The sequence below is a fragment of the Chelon labrosus genome, assembly GCF_963514085.1.
Source record: "Chelon labrosus genome assembly, chromosome: 22".
Lineage (NCBI taxonomy): Eukaryota > Metazoa > Chordata > Actinopteri > Mugiliformes > Mugilidae > Chelon > Chelon labrosus.
The window spans coordinates 2,623,692-2,644,917 of record NC_140355.1 but is presented as its reverse complement, the minus strand read 5'-3'; the positions used below and the strand labels follow the sequence as shown (position 1 = coordinate 2,644,917).

The 21,226-nt window shown below is 40.4% G+C and overlaps 1 protein-coding gene across 1 annotated transcript; it reads right to left on the bottom strand.

Moving 5' to 3' along the window:
- Positions 1-213: 213 nt before the first annotated feature.
- On the bottom strand, positions 214-20,914 carry st8sia3 (ST8 alpha-N-acetyl-neuraminide alpha-2,8-sialyltransferase 3; the record flags this gene model as incomplete). The annotated part of the gene is made up of 4 exons (XM_084572728.1): positions 214-568; positions 9,734-10,291; positions 11,538-11,657; positions 20,751-20,914. The coding sequence occupies 4 exons, from the start codon at positions 20,912-20,914 to the stop codon at positions 280-282; spliced, it is 1,131 nt and encodes a 376-aa protein (XP_084428854.1). The 3' UTR covers positions 214-279.
- Positions 20,915-21,226: the final 312 nt, after the last annotated feature.

The window sequence follows — 21,226 nt, the reverse complement described above, 5'->3', positions numbered from 1 at the left end:
ATGAGTCTTGTTCAACTTTTGATGTTTGAGCAAGAGAAGATTAACATGCTCCTTTTTTCTTGGGCTGTTGCAGTTCACATCGAGTGCAGGATTATGGGCTTTGGCGGAGGGATCTCGGGCAGAAAACACTGTAAGAATCCATTGCTCCATCTCAACCTTGTAGTCAAGATTTAGCTTTTGACAACACCGCATGACTCTTTCACCACCGTGTCTCATCAGTTCTGGGATTCTGGGCTGTGGAAGCGCTTAGCGTGAAGAAGCGCTTTATCTGCTGGAGTTTTAGGCTTGAGCACAGTGAGACAGGGAGAGCTTCAGAAGCCCTTCTGTATGCATCTTGTAGAGGAGTTTAAACTCGGCGGGTAGCTGATGGGATTCCTGCCATTTGGTGGTGAACTTGGTGCCCTTTTTGTCGTAGTAGTGGTACGGCAGCTCCTTACCCGTGTTGGGGTCCCAGCCGAAGGGCCAGAAGCCGTACAGGTGGATCTCGTCACACATGGAAGAAGCCAGCGTGTACATCAGGATGCCAGTGCTTAGGCGCTTAGGCGACAGCTGCTTTGTTTTCCAGTAGCTGTTGAATACAAGGGAAAAGAAATTGAAAGGAATTTTGCAACAAACTGCAGTTGTTTTTTATTATATGTACAAGTTATTTTGGCCTGGATCTTAATTTAACTCAAATGCCAAGAAACTTTCTTTGAAATTCGATTATATTAGAGACATGACTTTAATTCATGTCACTAATATATCGTTTGGAAGATATTTAGATCCGGCGGGGCATCGCGTATATCCATATAGTGGGAGTGACTGGGGCACCGAAATGCAGCCTCTAAATAACGCATTATCTGCCACGAAACTCATTCATTTTTGTTATGATACGCTAATGCTATTCCCCGTTGAGTCCTGAGTTTTGAGTTTTGGACACATTATCTGCCGAGTTTTGCGGCAGACAATGTGTTATTTAGAGGCTGCGTTTCGGTGCCCCAGTCACTCCCACTATGTGGATATACATGCTGCTCCACTGGATCTAAATATCTTCCGAAACAACTCCAAATGACACCAGAGTTATATGGGTGAGTAAATGATTGTATTTTATGCCAGAAATACTGGCATTTTGTAAAAAATGGTAATTCCCCTTTAAGTAGCCAAGTTACTCAGAAAAACAAGGTTAGACATGTAGTCATCCTCAAGATGATCAGTCATAAATCTGTGGTCTCCAGGTAAAACCTACCTGAGAAATCCAGAATCCATGATACCCTACCCTTTTTACAGTGACCATGTATCATTTATATGACATATAAGAAATCATCTTACTTGACTTAGAGGTTGCAAGCTTTACTAGGTGCTTGTAAATACACAGAGTGACAGCAGCTTAAAAGCAATAAAACAGGGCAAAGTATGAAATTCAATCGTGCAAAAAAATTAATTATTCCACTTTGTATTTGTCATCTTGAAGATTTTCTTTGTTACTTTGGAAGTGTTTTTTTAAAAAAAAAAAAATTTAGCATCACAATATCCCTTGTTTTTGTCTTTGATTGAGTGAAGAGTTCCAAATTTGTGAGAAACATACATTTTACAAAAATGCTTTTGAGCAATTCTATGCTGTTCTGATTATTAAGAATTTGTTTAAAATCCATATATTTATTTCTTCATTAAAGATAAAACTGTTATGTCCATCAGCTTGTTTCTTGTAATCATTAATAAGAATTCTGAGAATACGCGGTAACGGCAGTGAAACAAAGAATCTGTCCACTGCTACTGCTTTCATCAGGCATTCCTGCTCTGTAGCATCACAGAGGGGGAAACTCTGCTGCAAACTGGCCTCAACAAAAGCGCCTCCAAGAGTCCTTGAGGTGCTGAAAGCCATCTGAGCTGCTTAAAAGTGGTAAATCTACCAGAGCAGGTAGATTTAATGGGATTGTTAAAGATTAGGGTACTGTACGAGAAGCCTATTCTGCAGCTACAACACTAAGAACCAAACTTAAATCCCTCTTCACACACAGTTACAGCTGTGTGCAATACCTTTCTCTAAATAGCTGTTTCCTTATAATCCGGCTTTGGGGGCTAAATCTCCTCTTTGCCATATAGAGCACAGCTCAATATAACAAAGCTACACGTTAGTCGGTTTCCACAAATTACTACCATCAGGGCAGAGCTACATGGGGGACATTTAAAACACAGGCAGACATAAAGACACAAATGGAGAAACAGATGGACAAAATAACAAGTGATTTTTAGGAGACAAGGCTATCCATCCTGACCAGGGGCAAATGGTGTTTTTGGTCTACTTTGAGAAGTGGAAAGGCATTGAGAGGTGCAGGAGTCTGATCAACCATTAACCTTAACCACCTTCGTATGATCTAAACTGCAGAACTTGGACTGGAAAAACGTGTGAAGGGTCTCAGCCTTCCAGGTCATGGTATATCTAAAAAAAAAAGGCAACAGGTGAACATTTTTTGAAGACGTTTCTCCACTCATCCAAGTATCTTCTTCAGTTCTAAAAGACTGATGGGGGTTAGAGATGCATTCACTGGTGCGAAAAAAATAAATAAATAAATAAATTACTCCAACTACTATCCTTATATTGCGTTAGGGTTAAATTAGACCTGTTTACCAGTTAAAATATGTAAAAAGTACCAATTCCTTGTTTTTATTGGAACAAGACTTCATGATATCCTCAGGAACACCTATTTTTTTTTTACCAACATTCTTTTTATTGTTTTCACATCATATCAAAGAAATACAAAAAATTTTTAAAAAATACAAAGAATTACAATTACATGTTAAGAACAAACATGTCAACACCCCGCCCCCGGTCTTAACAGGCTTTCAAGTTTCTGGTTGGAAATTATGTTAGTGCGTATAAGAAAAAATAGATAGTATTAAAACAAACATTTCTATGAGATTAAACACTGCAAAGCACTACTGTTTACATGTCCCCAGACGCTTCCACCACATGAGACAAATCAGTCCTCGATAAATAGCTGATAAAGGGGTCCCAGATCTGGTGGAAGTTATGTTGTTGGTGTTTTACTGTATACGTAATTTTCTCTAAAGGGAGAGTTGAAGACAGTTCAGACAACCACCTCTTCACACTTGGGCTACAGGTGCTTTTCCATGTGAGGGCTATTACTCTCTTAGCCATTAATACACTTAAATCTACAAATATTCGTTGATGTTTTTTAAGCTTCAAATTATCTGGATATATACCTAATATAAACAAATGTGGAACTAAGGGTATTCGAATTTGTAAAATATTTTGAATACACTGTTTTATTTCTTGCCAAAACTTTTGTATTTTTATACATTGCCAGATACAGTGAAAAAATGTACCCTTTTCCTTCTCACATTTAACACAGATATCGGGTATGGCACTGTTATATTTGTGAAGTTTTTCTGGAGTAATATATGTTCGCATCAACCAGTTGTATTGTAATATTTTCAAGCGTGTGTTAGTAGTTCTTGATTGTGCTCGAGCGCATGCCTCGCCCCACTTTTCTATTGAGATGTCCTCCTGTAGATCTTCTCTCCACGCTTTCAGCCGCCCTGCTGATGTTTCTGTACTTCCATCTATTAGACATTTATATATTTTGGATATTAGACCCCTCCCTAGGCAATCCATATTCATTAATCTTTCTACTGTAGACTCTTCCGGGCAGCTTAAGGTTTGGCTTTGGTGTGTTCTAATGAAATTCCTCAACTGTAGGTATTTAAAAAAATGGTTACGGGTTATATTAAATTTATCAGCTATTTCTCCAAATGACATCAGCACTTTTTGTGAGTCGTAAAGGTCTCCTATTTTTGTCAGTCCTTTAGTAGCCCAAGATTTAAACCCCCCATCTGATTTACCTGGAGGAAAGGAGTAATTACCCCATATCGGGCTGAAAATAGAGAGGGGGGGCGTATCTCTCAGATATTTTTTAACTTGATGCCACACTACAATCATGTTTTTCACAATAGGGTTTTTTGTGTTCCTTTTGAGGATTTTAGTGTTCGCTGAGTACAGGTATACTGGAAGGGGCAGATCTAGCTGTAGTTCTTCCATTCCTTTCCAGAGAGGAACATCTCTTTCTGCATAGTAAAACATGATCGTTCTTAATTGTGCCGCCCAATAGTACCAGAGAGGGCAGGGACACTTGAGTCCCCCCCTATCATAAGGTAAGTACAGTAGTGATAGTCGCGTCCGGGGGCGCCTATTATTCCACAAGAATCTAACAAACAGTCTTTTAAGCTGAGTGAACAGGTTGCTTGGAGGAGGAAGTGGAAGGTTTTGAAACAAATACAACAATTTGGGCATTATATTCATTTTAAGAACATTTATTTTTCCTATTAGTGACATGGGTAAGGGTGTCCACCTTTCCAATAATTTTGAGATTTCTTGTAGTAATGGATCATAATTACTGGCTACAATATGTTTGAGTTGTGGGACAATTTGAATTCCTAGATATGTAAAACAGTCTACAATTTTAAATTGAGTGACTGTTCTAGGAGGGTTTTTACTTTCTAACTGATTTAAAAGCATTATTGATGATTTTGATTTGTTTAATTTATATCCTGAGGTTTTCCCAAATACATTAAGGAGTTCTAATAATTCCGGAATGGATTTTTCCAACTTTTTAAGGAATATGATTACGTCATCTGCAAACAGAGCCAGACGGTGTTCCTGTGGTCCAATTGATATGCCTGTTATATTTTGGTGTGTTCTTACTGCAATTGCCAGAGGTTCTATAGCCATAATAAAGAGGAGAGGGGATAGGGGATCTCCTTGCCTACATCCTCTTTGTATCTTAATGGTTTTGGATATATTACGGTTAGTCATTACTTCAGCAAATGGTTCTGTATATAGTAGTTTTATCCATTTATTAAAGTTGTCTCCAAAGCCAAAACGTCTGAGGATTTCGAATAAATAAAGCCATTCTACTCTGTCAAAGGCTTTTTCCGCATCCAATGACAGCAATGCTGTATCTGTTGCTCCCTTCTCCTCAAAGAGTATATTCAGGATTCTCCTAACATTGTGGAAGCCTTGTCTACCTTGTACAAAGCCATTTTGGTCTTTGTCAATAATATTTGGAATTATCTTCTCCAGTCTCCTGGCTATTATTTTACTCAAAATTTTTAAATCCACATTTAAGAGACTGATTGGCCTAAAGTTTTCACATTTGTTATTTGGTTTGCCTGGTTTTGGCAATAAAATGATTAGTGCTCCCCTTAATGATGTTGGAAGGATTCCGTTGTGAAAGGACTCCTTAAACATTTCTAATAATACTACCATCAATCTGTGTTTGAACACTTTGTAAATCTCAATGGGTATTCCATCTGGCCCAGGGGTTTTCCCTCCTTTGATACTGTCGATGGCCGTAGATAGTTCCATTAATGTTATTTCTTTCTCTAGTTCTCCTTTAATTACTTCTGATATTTTGGGAATTCGGATTTTGTCCAGGAATTTATTAATTTCAGACGTATTTGGACCTATTTCCGAGCTATAAAGCTTTTCATAAAATTTTTGGAAGTTCTCATTTATTTCAATTGGGTCAACAATGTTTTCATTATTATCGTTTTGCAGTGATGTGATAAGTCTTTCATTCTGAAGTTGTTTGAGACGCCATGCCAGCACTCTGCCAGGTTTTTCCCCTTGGTCATAAAATGTCTGTTTAAGTCGAAGTAAACTTGATAAAGCTCTTGTTGTAGATATTTCGTTGTATTGTGTTTTTAACAAAAGTAATCTTTGATGGGTGTCCTGGGAACCCGATTGGTAGTATTCTTCTTCTAATCCTTTTATTTTTGTTTCTAATGATTTTGTTTTATTGTAGGTTTCTTTAGCTTTAAAGCTAGTGATGTTGATAATTTGTCCCCTGATAAAGGCCTTAAACGCTTCCCATCTGGTACTTTGTGAGGTTTCGGTTGTATTTGTTTCAAAATAATATTTAATCTGTTCATCAAGAGAAGTAACAAAGTCAGTATCAGATAGCCACTTTGTTTTAAATCTCCATTTGGGAATATCACTAGCCAGTTTAGGGTCATGATAAACTAAAGAGTTTGGAGCGTGGTCAGATAGGAGTATAGCATCATAGGACACCTCCTTTATTTTATATTTAAGTTGTGCTGAAACCAAAAAGAAATCTATGCGAGAATATGACTGGTGTGTACCAGAGTAGCATGAATATTTTTTCCCATTGGGATTATCTTCCCTCCAAACATCAATTAAACTCATTTCTTTCATAAAATAGTGGATTACGCCCCTGCTTCTTGAATGTGACTGATCGATGCCTGAACTTTTGTCTTTCAGGGGATCTAAGGTGCAATTAAAATCACCTGCCATTATACAAGCACCGGGTAAGGAGGCAATAGTAAGAAATAGATTTTGGAAAAACTTGGGTTCGTCTGTATTTGGAGCATAGACATTTATTAGAATTAATTGTTCCCTAAGAATTGCCCCTTGAATGATCAAATATCGTCCTGCCTTATCTTTGATAACATTATGAATTTGAAATGGAATAGAATCATGGATCAAGATCATAACACCCCTTGCTTGAGAGGTAAAGGGAGCTGACAGAATTTTACCTTTCCACCTCCTCCTCACTTTAAGCTCGTCTTCGTGTGTTAGGTGGGTTTCTTGAAGGAATACTATTTTCGATTGTAAAATGTTAACCCTGTTCATTACTTGCTTAACCTTTTTTGTTTTTTGTAGCCCTCTGCAGTTCCAGGATGTAATTCTAACCTTAAGATCAACAGACATATAGATCAAATATTTTGAATTTCCCCAACAGTTTTAGTGTCTTCAGACCGAGCAGCAAAAGAAAAGGAACAAAAAAGGAACAGAGAACAAATGCATTCCCCTCAATTAACATCAATCCACCTGAGTATTGCCCCGTCAGGTGACCACCCTCCCCTTCGTTTACTGGACTTCCCAAAAGCAAAGAGCCGATCCACACAGTGTGGGGATCAGTATAGCTATGCTGATGTCTAAAAAGGAAGGAAAAAAAACGAAGGAACGTAACTACTCTGCTACTGTAATTTAGAAAGTTGTTTTAGAGCAACCCAGCAAACAAAAAACACCTCCATATCTACTTAGTTAAACAGTGCATATAAATCAGAAGATTGTTCTTTATCAATAGATCAGGGGGGAGAGCAATCAGAACTCAGTGTAACTAACTTTCACTCTGTCCTCCCCTACTAACTCTGCACTGCATCAAAGTTGTTAGAATAAAGTTCCATCAGCAGTTTTTGGTTACCTTTCCTATGATGTCATGAGTTCTTCACTACCACAGTCTGGATGATTGTCCGACTGGATCTTCTTAATGAAGTCCTCGGCTTCGTCGGCGCTATTGAAGATGTGTGAGCGCTCTTTGTAGGTGACGATAAGCCGGGCAGGATGGATCATACCGTACCGGAGCCCCAGTGTACGGAGTTGTCTCCTCACCTCCTCGAACTCTTTTATTTTCTTGTGCGTCTCTGCGGTCACGTCATGGTAGAATCTCACTGGATGATTTTTGTAGCGAACTTGCTTTTTTGCCCTGGCCGCTTTCATCACCGCTTCTTTATCTTTATAATTCAGGAACTTCATTATGAGGGTCCTAGGTGCGGAGTCGGTCGTATGTGATCTTCTTGGTCCAAGCCTGTGCGCTCTTTCGACCGTAATTTTCCCCTGGAGCTGCTGTAGCTCCAGCGCCTCCGGTATCCAACTCTCCAGGAATCCACAGATGTCGTCTCCTTCCACGCCTTCGGGTAAATTAACAAGCCGTACATTGGAGCGACGTGAACGAGCTTCCAGGTCCAACACTTTCTCTTCCAGATTTTTATTTTTCCCCTCTAGGTTTTTCACCTTCTTCTGGAGCGTAGTTACGTCGTCTTCTGTTGTTGAGATTCTCGTCTCCGCTTGCGTTACTCTTTCTAAGCAGTCTGTAATGTCTTTCCTTACATTTTCCATCATGGAGAGGATGCCATCAAATTTGACTGAGAACTCAGTCTTCATCGCATTAATAGCTGCCAGTACTGTTGTCATAGCGGTACTGGTCTCGTTTCTGGCGGTTGCAATGCTTTCCTCCAGCTGTTTATCGAGGCTAGCGCTGCCGACGCTGCTAGCCGCAGCGCTAGCTTCCATAGTCTTGTCTTTAGCGGTGAACTTGGTTTTGGCAGTCGGAGTTGCAAAGTTAGTTACTTTGGTTTGTTGTGTCTTGTTCCGATTTGATTTTCTTGGTTCCATCGGTATATTCCTAAACCCTGGTGTTGTAGTTGGGCTGCATGTCACACAGAATTGGCCTATTTAGCAAGGATTTAAACTGTTTAGTAGCAGAGCAGTCTTACACGCGTCTTCTCAGCAAGCCGCCATAACCGGAAGTCCGGAACACCTATTTTAATACAATCAAAGAATTTTTAACCATTTTAATAAATTCTTTAAGTCTCTAAAAAGAAAGTGACACCTGTGGTGTTAAGGGTCAGATATGACTGGGCAAGAGTATTGGTAGTTGCATGTATCCATGCATCATAAAAAAAAGTTTTAGGTTGTTGTGTAGCTCAAATTTGACTCAATTTACACTCTCCCCAATACACACCACCCTACCACACTCTCATCTTATCCCATCCCCTCCCCATTCCACTGCACCTGTCTCCCCTTGGGACACCTAATCCCATGGCAACACAACTTTCCTTACAGAATATTGAAATATTTTGTATCATCTTTGGGGGCACAGATGCTCAAAATGGTTGAGAAGATCCAGTTTAAGATGACAAACATTGAAGTTGGAAGGGTGTTTTGCCACAGCTGGATGGAAATCGACAAACACACCTGGATGCTTACATGGGGCTGTTGCTTCTTGCTGGAGTGTATAGATCCTGTGAGGCTACAGGCATCTTAAGGGATGTTTTGTCAGACCAGAGTATTTTCCGTGCTACCATTTCACTTCAGACCCTTCATGTGTTAAGAAGTATGCGCTTTGACAATCGGGAGATGAGAGCTGCTCGCTGTGTGAATGACAAACTTGCTCCCATTAGAGATGTTTGGGACTAATGGGTGGAGCACTTGATATATGTGTACAACCCAGGGCTTATATTTGCATTTGCAATTATGAGCAAAATAAAGAAGGCTTTTTTTACCTGTATCCTAACATAAATATGTATGGGTCAATTTTGGCCAGTAACACAACAGATGTCATTATGGTTAATGGTATTAAGTTAAAACACATGGAATTTATTTTTGTTGGTATGTTCTAATATCAATCTATTATAGTCAGATAACATATTACCCATTGTCTTCACTATAACAAAGAAAATAAATTTAAATATTTTTTCAAATGAGAATGCGTCGTGTATTGTAAGATAAAAGGTCTACTGGGCCAAAATAGAACATTTAATACAGTGCTTACATGGATATGAATGCAAAACAAGTTAGATATGAGGTGAAAAACAAAACTGGATGACAAACATTGTTCTTTGACAATTTTGGGCTGGGTTTAAAGTCATGGGTCAACGTTGACCCACTAACACAAAAGACGTGGGCAACTTTCTAACACATTACAAGTGCTAGGTAAGTATCTGGCCGTTAACCCAGTCGTGTGAGTTTCTGATTCACCCACAGATATTCCTATTCAAACCCCAACTCCCCACCAGTCTTTTAGAACTAGCTACTTGGATGAGTGATAAGAACGTCCTCAAGAAACTCCAAAAAAAAACTCCACTATCTTTTTGTCGATGTGCTGCATGAAGCCATGTGTATGTATCATATTAGTCAGGTTTTTCTTACTTGTTGATGTACTGCATGATGTTTCCAGGCCAAGCTAGCTGGACCTTCAGCTGACCTCGATGTTCCACAAAGAAGTCCACTAGGGTTCTCGTCACAGTGGCCGACGTGTGGAAGAAAAACGCTGGGATCCACAGGATGGCACCGTCCAGCTTCTTCAGGCTCAGGAAAAAGTTGTTCCTGTCTTGCACAGTCAGTAAATTATTGTAGTATTTCTCCAGGATACTAGGGTTAAAGGTCGTCATGTTGGTCCGACGCCCAACGTCCTTCTTAAAGATCTCCGTCGGCGCAAAGTTGCAGCGGAAGACATAGTCAAACTTCTCGATCTCAGCGCCACAGCGTGAGCCAGTAAGGATGCCACTGTTGCCGACCACGGCGCAGACATTATAGTGTTTGTTGAGGATCGGCGAGACCTCTGGGAGGAGCGAGCGGAAGTTCTCACCAATGGAGAAGACGTACTTATGGCTGGAATAGTCATAGTGCATCAGCTGTCCGATTCTGACTGAGTCTCTTGTCAGCGAGAAATTGTGTGGGATGTCAATGTATTGAGAGATCTCCGTCCTGCAAGACAGAAAAACATTTTTATTTGTAACTGCATCCTCACTGCACTGTAAGCTTTCTCAGGCCAGTTAAAATAAGATCAGCTTTTCTCTGGTACACCTATCACCAAGCGAAAAGACTTAAGGAAACATTTAGAGTGAACATAATATTCATACCTAACAACAGCTCTTTGAAACATACCTTCAATCACATGAGTGCATTTTCAGCTCTGTGAGAGATGAGGAACTACTACTACTACTACTACTACTCATAATAAGGATGACTTGATACTTGACATGGACTTGACTGAGTCCATTCACATGAATCACAGCAAATTATTTTGACTGATGTGTAAGACTTGCAACATGTCATTTAATTGGACTTGTCTTTGTATCAGCTGCCCTGAGACTGGCTTGGACCTTAACTCAAGTGATTTGAGAGTTTATTTGACATTAAGATTCATCCCATCTACCTCGAGTTTGTCTGAAACCTGTCCTAAGTCATTTGTGAGCCGGCTTTGGATCTGGCTTGTAATTGATCCTTATGGCGGGAGGCCTGTGAACATTACTGTAGCCTTGACAAGAATCAATACTGGACTTGCTGAATTTCTCAAGAGAACTTGAGTGTAAACTTGACACTTGCCTGGGTGGCTGTGCCTCACTAGGTAGAGCGGGTTGTTCATGAACCAAAAGGTTAGCGGTTTGATCACCATTGAAGATAAAGACACTAGATGAATAGGTAGATTTGTCATTGTTACTGTAAAATGCTTTGGGTACTAGTAGAGAAGTGCTATATGAATATAAGGCCGTTTACCACTTGCGTTGTAGCTTGAACTTCACCAGTTTGTATAAAACTGTAGGACATTTGACTTGACACGTGACTCAAAGCAGTCCACTCCACTCCGCTCTACTAAAAGTTATTGCTGCTGTTTTTGTGAAACAATCAGCTGATTATGTCATGCCAGTTTCAACAGCCTTTAATCTGTAGTTATTTTTAGTCACACGACTTGTTTTATTATACACATTGAATGATGAGTTCAAACTAAACCAATAAGGAATTCAAAAGGTATGTGTAAAGGTTTAATGTGAATGCTGTCTCGTTTTCTGTAACTGTGGCATTGAAAATGCCTTTAGCCCAAGTAGCTGAAAAGTTTTTCACGACTAACGCTCACTGCTGTAAGTGCTAAAAGCATGTTAAGTTATCTGGACTATCAGAAACCACTGCAGAAGCAGAAGACCGTGTGTTTGTGTGTTTGTGTGTGACCTACCTCTGCTGTACAAAAGCAGTTCTGTTGTACCTCCACTTAGAGGAGTTCTGCAGGTCCTCACTGAGTGCATTGGTCAGAGGGGTGAAAGCCGGATCGAGATACTTCATCGCCAACTGGGAGCTAAAGAGAGAAGGAGGAGGTAGAGAAGGAAGTGACATGGAGGAAAACCCAGTCTTCCTGTATCAGGGGAAGGTCAGTCTCATGCAGTTGCACTTCAAAAGGTTTTGAGAAGCATTTTAGCTCTTCTGAAACTAGAATCATACTGAATGGAAAAAAATAATATGGTCATTTGAATTCCAATGTATAACTGAACAGAAAAATGATCATTCTTGAATGATCAGGCAACCAGACAGGTTGTTAACAAGCTAACAGTTCAGCCAGATCTTCAAAATTCCTTTACTAGGAGGTCAAAACTGGTTAATGCCGATATTAAATGCCAGTAGATTTCAAATAGCACACAAAATGTTTGTTAGTGAACCAGAAAACTGTGTTCACACAGCTACAAACTGTGATGGCTATTTACAGTGCAAAGCTTGGGTATGAATTTAACCGCTGAATCTGAAAATCTATTTGTTTACCATTTATTTAATCTTCTGCTTGTCACAGAAATGGAAAACGTATTGATGCCAATACGTTTTCCATTCTCACTACCAGTGCCTCTTTGCAAAGCTAAAATGCCTCCAAGAGAACCTAATTGAAGCATGCAAGAGTTTGGAGAGCCATTTTACAAATATCTCTCATTCTGTTTTGTTAGGAAACCAGATGCAGTGAAAGCCAGTTTCATTTACACAATCATCTCAGTGTAAACGCAGACTTTCAGACTCTTTCCAGCATGTGAATCTAGTTCACAATAAAATCGCATCAGATTTCTGTGGAAAAATGAGCAATAAGGCCAAACTATTGCAGCAAGTCTGTCCATCTTAGCAAGTTATTCACAAAGAACTTAAAACTCTACAGTATGTGGAGTTAAATATTGACCAGTGCCTCCAAATTCAGTTTCATACATTCCTTTCATCTTCAGGTTGCATTTTTAATGAAATGCCCACATCTCGAAATGGTCAATTCAATCTAAATTTAATAATGAACATGAGGTAGGCATACTTGTTAAGATGAACATTCTGCAGTGCAAGAAGCTTCAACTTCTATTTCCTTGTAAGGATAATCCTGTGAATGAGCAGCCTATAGTAAAACCAGGAGATTAACCAGGCGTTCATTTGCTTTGTAAGATTTATACATCTGACACTTGCATGAAAAACACAGCATTTGAATCATCTCACATCTGAGCTTCCGTCAGTAGATTGACCTTCCTTAAAGCTCAGAACAGCCTTCACTTAAACAGATCTGGTGCAGGGAAAGGTCAGATGTGTTTTACCCAGCTTTGCACAGGGTTCAAGTAGATGACACTGCTAGCTTAGCTCTTTTTAAAGAGCAATAAATACACCTTCAAGCTACTACAATGCATGATTTACATTTAATCTGGAACAAAAATGCAAATGAAACATTGTGCTTGTAGCAGCAGTTAGCAGTGGAGTCATTTGGTAACCACAAACTGACTGCTAAATAGCATGTCCAAGGCCCTAATGCTGCTGTCCAGCTGACTTTTGATGCAACTCTGACCATTAAGGAGAACTGGATATAGGACTCTAAGATTATGCTCACATGAATGAAAGTTGGCCACCTGGAAAAACAGGTTTTCGAGCATATGTTTGGTAAGGTTGAAAAGAACCAAATCTTTGCACTCTTTCCTATATTTTACATGTTACTAATTGACTGAAAAGATTTATTCAGCTTCCAGCTGGGTTTAGAGTTACCACATGTAAAACCAGCATTATCATTGGGTTGTCATTGTCAGAAGGTGTATTTCACTGTCTCTTGCTTTCTTTTTTGTTGTTGTTGAAGCAAGGTAACCATGTGCAAAGCCAGGCTAAATATGCATTGGAATATCCAGGCTGAAGACGTATACTGCATTAGGACAGTCTAGACAGCGTCAGAGGTAATGTACGCTGTCTCACATGGAAAACTGGACCTCTAGTGCAAAAGAACTCAAAATACTGTTTGACCTGGACCTAATGGCCGTCAGACTTCAGCTGTTATTTTGTTGTTGCAGCCTCCGTCAGAGGATCAGGATCAGCGTGAAATGCTGATTAGAATTTGCCCTCACAAATATTATGAAACAGTAAAGACAAAGATGTACAGTGTGAAGATTAAAAAACATAATAATTTTTGGGCCTTTTTATTTTGAAATTGTTACTGATCTAAAATATCTTTATAATTCATGACAATATCATGAAAAGTAGGCTTGGAAATGATAATAACCCTGTCTGGAAAAAAAAACATTAAAAAAAATCACAAAAACAAAAATGGTATAATCCCAAAAGACAAAAAAATAGTGAGATATTGTTCTACTGTGAGAAAACATGTATTTCCAAATGTAAGAATTCAGAAATACAATTCCGATTTCTCCTATTTTACATGCTGTTTCAAATTCAACATTAAGATAGATAGATAGATAGATAGATAGACAGATAGATAGATAGATAGATAGATAGATAGATAGATAGATAGATAGACAGATAGATAGATAGATAGATAGATAGATAGATAGATAGATAGATAGATAGATCCTTTCATTGTAAATGACAATGTCAGCACTCTGTATTCACCTCAGGTCAGGTTTGCGAGGCGGCCTCTCGCTGCGGAAAAGACGTGAAACAAAAACATACAGTAATAACTAACTTGCTCATATCTGAGTCGACTTTGAAATAACAAGAATACCCAAACATTTACTCTCAAAAACCTGGCATGCAGAGGCAAACATGCATTTCAGATACTTACTGTGTACCATGTATTTCATGTCACATTACCACATCAATACAGCACTGAATGAATGGTATGTAACACAGTCACAGGACCCTTTTCGCAAAAACCACTAAGTGCTAAAAAAAATAAAAAAATAAAGGGACATTGACAAACCAATTTGACAGTCAACCACAGTAAAAGACAGATCTATCGGTCGATCGGCACTCAATAAGATGAGAGAGAGGATTGCTGTGGCGATGTGTGGCAGAGCACTGGCAAATTAATTATGGGATGTATCTGGATCTTTTTCAGGGTGCAATGTTTTGTTTTGTGTAAGAACTGTCACAGTACTGAGTTTTGGACTTTCCGTTTGGTTTTCCTTGTTTCCTGTTTTATTTTGAAATGCCCCCTTACCCTCTGTCTTTCAGTTAGTTGTAATTCCTGTCCTTGTCTGCATTCCCTAAGTGGTCTCACCTATGTCTTGTTCCCTCATTAGTTCTCAGTGTATATATAGTCCTACCTTTCCCGTTGTCCTTAGGCAGTGTGTCAGTTTTCCCTATGGCTCCTTGTCTGCAGTACCTTGTTCTCTGTTTTGACTTCTTCTTGATTTTTTTTTTGGATTACCCTGCCTCACTCTGCAGTGAGTGCTACCTTTATTGTAAATCTCATTAAACTGAACTTAATTATTTCATCCAATCTTGCTTGCATGTGTCCTGCGTTTGGGTCCTGCAGTTACCTGTCACACCTATGACAAGAACTCCTCTTCTTCACAGTTCTCGATTCCTGAGTGTTTGTAGAGTGCAGGAACAATAGGTAAAACATCTTCATTTGCCTTGCTAACCTATTACCTATAGGTGTCTGAGCAGTCTCTCTCTCTTCTTTGAATTGCTTTGGTTAAACTTTGGTTTATCTTGTGTTCTTCTATTCTACCATTCGCTCACTTGAACATACACTACAGACATGACTGATTTACTGACTGCATGTTTGATTTAAATCAACACAGTAAATTCACTAGGAGGATTCATGTGCAGTCTCCACATTTTCTCCTTCCTTTGAGTCAGGTCGTGACACGTGGCTTTAGATGCTTTGTCTTGTTCTATAAATGGTTCAGCTATCTCTCATCCTTGCAGAACCATTGTTGAAAAAGTCATTTCTAAGACAAAGCTTCAGATTCATTTTTCATAACTAACCAGTTAAGCTCAACTTTATCAAAGGAGCTACAAAGCAAAATGATGAAGCTTTATTCTTTCTCTCCTGGATCACGAATGAACAGAAAGGTAAAGACTGGACCATTTGGAACGTCTTCCTTTTTCTGTGTGATCTGGCAGCGAGTGTTTCATATACTGCCTGTTGTGTTAGACAGACAAACGATGAAATGAACTCTCCATCCACTGGTTACCCCACCAACAGAGCATTGTCTTCCTGACAAAGGAACCCTCGCTCTACAACAACACTACAGGAAGTCTCTACAGGTTTGTCCACTAGGATAGCGTTTTTCTCTTCAAAATGCTATTCTCCTCCACATATAACTCACTCTGAGCGTAACCTTGGCCTGTAGTGACAGCAAGCGAGGGGGGAAAATGATTACAGGCAGTAGGAAAATGAATGTGGCTCTCATGTTGTAAATCACAGCAGTCAAGGGCAGCTCCAGAACCCTCATCAGACAACGCTGTGTTAGCATCGTGCTACTGACCTGACTGAACAAGTTGGACAACAAGATTTACAGAGCGATTTTCCATGGAGCGGTGGTCTACTGGCCCTTATAAGTGGCAATAGTTTAGCATATATCTTGTCTTTTATCAGTCTTTCTGAAGCTCAGACTTGCTCCTGGTGCTTTCTGGCCATATTCTAACATAGAGGATAATTTGTAGCTGGGCTGGATAGAAAAATGTGAACACTTCGGGCGGCGCTGTTGAGCGATGAGCTTGAAGGAAGCTTTGGGCTTACGTCCAAGGTTATGGAACAGTTCTTGGACACACAAACACAAAGACCAGATCAGAGTTCCTTGGAGATGGAAATCGCACGTGAGGAAATGAAACAATTAATGTCACAGGAAGCGGCTATACCACTTATTCCAGGGAAAGGGAAGTACTTGGAGGTTCATACAGACCAGTGTGACCATCAAACACCAACCAGAAAATTTGGGCCAAACCCTTCGCTGAAAGTCTCATTCCTAGTGCTATGCAGGATATCAAATTAATTATAATCGAGTTTTTGCTTTTGAACAATGCTGCTTAAATCAAAAACTATTTCTCTCTTTGTTATCACCCAGACGAGGTCTATTCTCTGTAGTGTAGTAAAGGCTATCACAGTTTCCTTTGAATGGCTAACACACCTGAGTTTTGCCAGTTAACCGCAAGCTGGAGAAGCCACTGAAGACAAAATAGTACTAAATAAAAGTTATCACTTCTGTGATATAGGCTTGGTTTGCGTTTGCAATGTCCAGCAAGGAATGGTCTGCTGTACCGTGTAAACTAAAACGGAAACAGAATCAAGACAAACTTAAGGTAGTACTTGAAGCTAGGGCACGCAATGCAATGGGAGCAATGCGCGTCTCATAAAGTTTCTGATACTAGCTCCAGTACCTGCCTTAAGACCGGCTGCCTCATTTTCTAGTGTCAACCCATAAGACAAGAAGACAAGGCACTGATGGAAGGAAATTACAGAAGAGATGGCATTTCATACTGAGAAGAAGATGGTACTCATTTACACAGTCAAAAGGCCACGGTTTAATGATGAAAACAATCTATTAATCAATCTAGTTGTCTGCACTGTCCACTTTTGCTTGCACTGTGTTGAGGAGGGAGGGTAACTGGGGGGGGGGGGGGGGGGGGTATGGCGTGTCATATTATATGTTATATGTTATATGTGATGTGTGATTTTTTGTATGAGACTGTGATGTTAACATCAAATGCTGCTGTCTTTCTTTTATGGAATGAATTGATGTGTGAAGAAGAATATCCTTTATAGGACAATAAAGACTCTATCTATCTATCACAAGTTTAAGATAGAAATATTTTGCTGAGGTAGCATTAATTCATTTGCACAACGAATCACGAGAGAAGACGTGGTGCACCTGGAGAAGACGCTATACTCAACAAGAACAGATCTCTAGAAACTTGACTGTTCCTTTTACCGATGAGGACTGTAATGAGTTCTTCTTTATTGTAGAAGAATATTGACTTACAGTGAACAGCCACATAAGCACACTCTGTGGTGAAAGACAGCACACTGGAGACCAAAATTTTAAATTCTCCATTTGTTTTAGTAATTTCACTGTGAATGTTTCTCCACTCATTGCTACAGGCAGCAGCCCGTTTTCATTTTTGAAATATTTGTATTTCTTATCGCTAATAACACTGCAAAAAGTGTCGAACATATCCCCACAATTTTGAGTCTGCAGCATCTGATAAGCTGGACTAGTGTCTGTGAAATAAAGATTTGTATTTACATATAATACTATACATGAACTTGTACAAGTAAATATGAACAGTACACAAAAGGACAGGGAAAACGAACTGGGGATGTAAATAGAAGATCACACTGAAGACGAGTTATGTTAATATATGTTCTATTATCGTTATAGCCTACAAGCCACGCCAGCTTCCCCACCTACACATTTTTTGTGTTGGAACGTTGGTCGCTCCGTTGGGAACTCATTATGCCCTGGCAAAGATGTGCTGGGACCATCAAATCGTTTGGGTGGGCTTTATGCAGTGATGGACAGAAGAGTGATATAGTCATGCATGGTTTTCGCACCAATTGGATCAGATTTCTTTAGTCGATGAAAATAGAAATATTTTAATTAAGGAGAGAGAGAAGAGCAGTGAGTGAATGAGCTGATCTAGTTCACAGCTGTAGGATTAAATGACAGATGCCCTGTTTTCCTTAAGGCTGATACACTCTCACTATATTTGGCACATGTCAGTGTGTTTCTCAGTTTATTAGGGCAAAGCCGCACTCTTATTAAAGAAAACAGCTGGTCAGTGTTGTCAAGCAATGACACGCAAGACAGAAAGCATTCGTGTGATTTCACACGTTTTTTGGTTTTTTGACTGTCTCATACAAAATGTACCTCAACTGATTCTGCTGAGATATTTCAATCATATTATTACCAATCATCTGTCTTCCTGGTGACTCGAGAATCTTACAGAAGGACAATCATCTAATTTGAACAGGTTTTAAGGAGATCCAGACTTCCCCTGTGGTGCTTGAAAAACCGTACAGAGCGGAAGCCATCTGTGTATCACTTCACCAATCAGACTTCAGAGTGACTTGGTAGAAGCCATTCCTCACCAAAATGCACAAGACAGCCTGCTAGGCATCTGAACACACATTCGTGTCTAGCCAGACTCGATTCTTATCTTGTCTGGTAACACTCCATTTGGATTTCACTATAGGCATGTTTCAACTGTTTCTACTGCACGCAATTGGAGTCCTACAACCAATCAGAACTTTTTGTTGTTAACAAATTAAACTCCACTGTGTTCATATGACGAGCATGACTACGCTTGCTGTTACTCTTCTGTCGATCACGGCATAAAGCCCTCACAAACAATATGACTGGCCCAACAGATCGTTCCCAAGGCATGATCTGCTCCAAACGAAGCGACCAAGATTCCTCCGCAAATATATTGTCTGTGGGGGCAGTCGAGGGGGGCTTCCAGACTTCTGAACAACCAGAGACAAATCCTCTTATCTGATCCAACCAAGATCAGAGTATTAATGTGTGGAGAAAACCAGGTACTGACCATCACCATGATACCATTCCTATCATCAAACAAAAGTGAGCCAGCATTAGGCTGCGGGGGATGCTCTTCTACAACAGTGACTAAGATACTATTCACGAGAGAGGGAACGAAAATTATGCAAGAAAATACAGAGCAGGCCTGAGTGAAAACCTTTTTCCAGAGAGCTCAGGATAACCGGATGAGGCTCAACAGGAAAACACAGAAGTTGCATCAGGAAAAAACTGTGCAAGGACTGGAGTGGTCCAGTGTGCAGGCAGACCTGAACCTGACAGAACATTTCTGGAGAGATTTGAAAGCGGCTATGTCACAATGCTCACCATCAAATCTGGCTGAGCTTGAGTGACAGCATTAAAATAACAGTAGAAAGACAGGTAAGGGCGGCTGTGGCTCAGTAGGCAGAGCGGGTTGTCTGTGAACCAGAGGGTTAGTGGTTTGATCCCTGGTACATGGACCACATGTCAAAGTGTGAGCAAACCTTGAGCAAGACACTAAACCCAGAGTTGCTCCCAGGGCCTGGCACTGAATGTGAATGTGTGTGTGCTTGGGTGAACGAATGGATAGATGTGTCATTGAGACTGTAAAGCGCTTTGAGCACCAGTAGGTATGAAGGCACTGTATGAATACAAGAACATTACCATTACTAAGGGTACGATTTCAATCATACTACTGGTAAGATTGGCAAAATGTATACTGTATGATGGAAGTGTACAATTAACATGTCTGGAGCTGGGAGTCAGTTAGCTTAGCTTAGATTAGCCTAGCGTGAAGAGCAAACTGGTGGTCTGGATCTGTTCAAAGTTCAATGGCATACCTAGGAACACCTCTGTATCTCATTTGTTTCATGTGTACGCAAACAGAAACGTTACATTTTGGAGCTATTTTGGAGCTAGTGCGACTTCCTGTCTTTGTTGTCAGCTTCCTGTTTCTGGGATGCACTTAGCCACTGTTTCGCCATGTAGTCGAGGTCATGAGGTTAAGTTCATCCACTCTTAACTTTAGTGAAAACAATGTGGATATAATACATGTGACTTTCATGCAGTAGAATAGAGTTCACATGTTGCCATGCTAATATTGCCCTTTAACGCAGTTTGGGATTTCCATAGTAGTTCAACGCTAATGTTATATCAGGTGATAGGGCCTAAGCATTATTGTGTGCTGTAACATCACTATTTCCCAAGGGACCTATAGCTCAAACCAGAGAAAAAAGGCCTCAGACTAAAGGACACTTCACAAGTAGACTATCCTTTAACTAGGAATGTCCAGAAACCTTTCCTGCTTGGAGTATAAATGCGGGGAATGAATGCTTCAGTTAGCTCTGGTGTGAGAAACAGAGAACATGTTGTTAATGTGATTGACCAGCCTTCGGAAAACGACTGTAACACCCAATCTGTGAGCTGCCGGGCCTCACGCAGCACAGAGGCCTTCACTTCAGTCTCATCAGGACAGGAAATAGAGTATGTTTAAAGTGTTTGTTCTGATTTGACTGATTCATCCAACATGCACAGTAGATAAGAGTAGGCTAAAAGGTTAATCTGAAAAGATTACAATGATTTAAGATCCTACATTAGAAGAAGCCTACACCTGCAGAAAAATCAAATTAAATCCAAAACCTGCAGGGCAAAACAACAACCAGCATACACCATCAGGTCTGGCCTGGACTCACCGAAAGCCAGCGTGGAACATGTACATCCTAGGTCCTCCATTAGGTCCGTATCTGGGGGTGCTGAGCAGGAAGTCCTTCTTGATGGACACATAGCTAATGAGCGACAGGATGAGCAGTGCCACGCTGAACATGACGAGCCCCAGCGCGCTGGCGATCCGCACCATCCTGCCTCGCTGCGGGCAGCGGCCCCCCCGGACCAGAGTGTCAGTCACCGGCCAGGACGAGGAGAGAATGAGCACCCAGGCACACCGCATCAACGGGTTTCATCGACTCAGAGGGAGCGGCGAAGCGCAGGAGGCGAACGACAGCGCGTTAACGCAAAAGGCCGCAGCGGAGAAGAAGGACGCGGATTTGTTGACGCCTTTAACAGAGGCCATGGAGGCTTCGGTCCCTGCGTGCAGACATCTGTCGCGCTTTTCCTGCCGATTTCGTCACGTTAACGTGAGGCTCATGAGAGCTGCCGTCTGCGGAGGAAA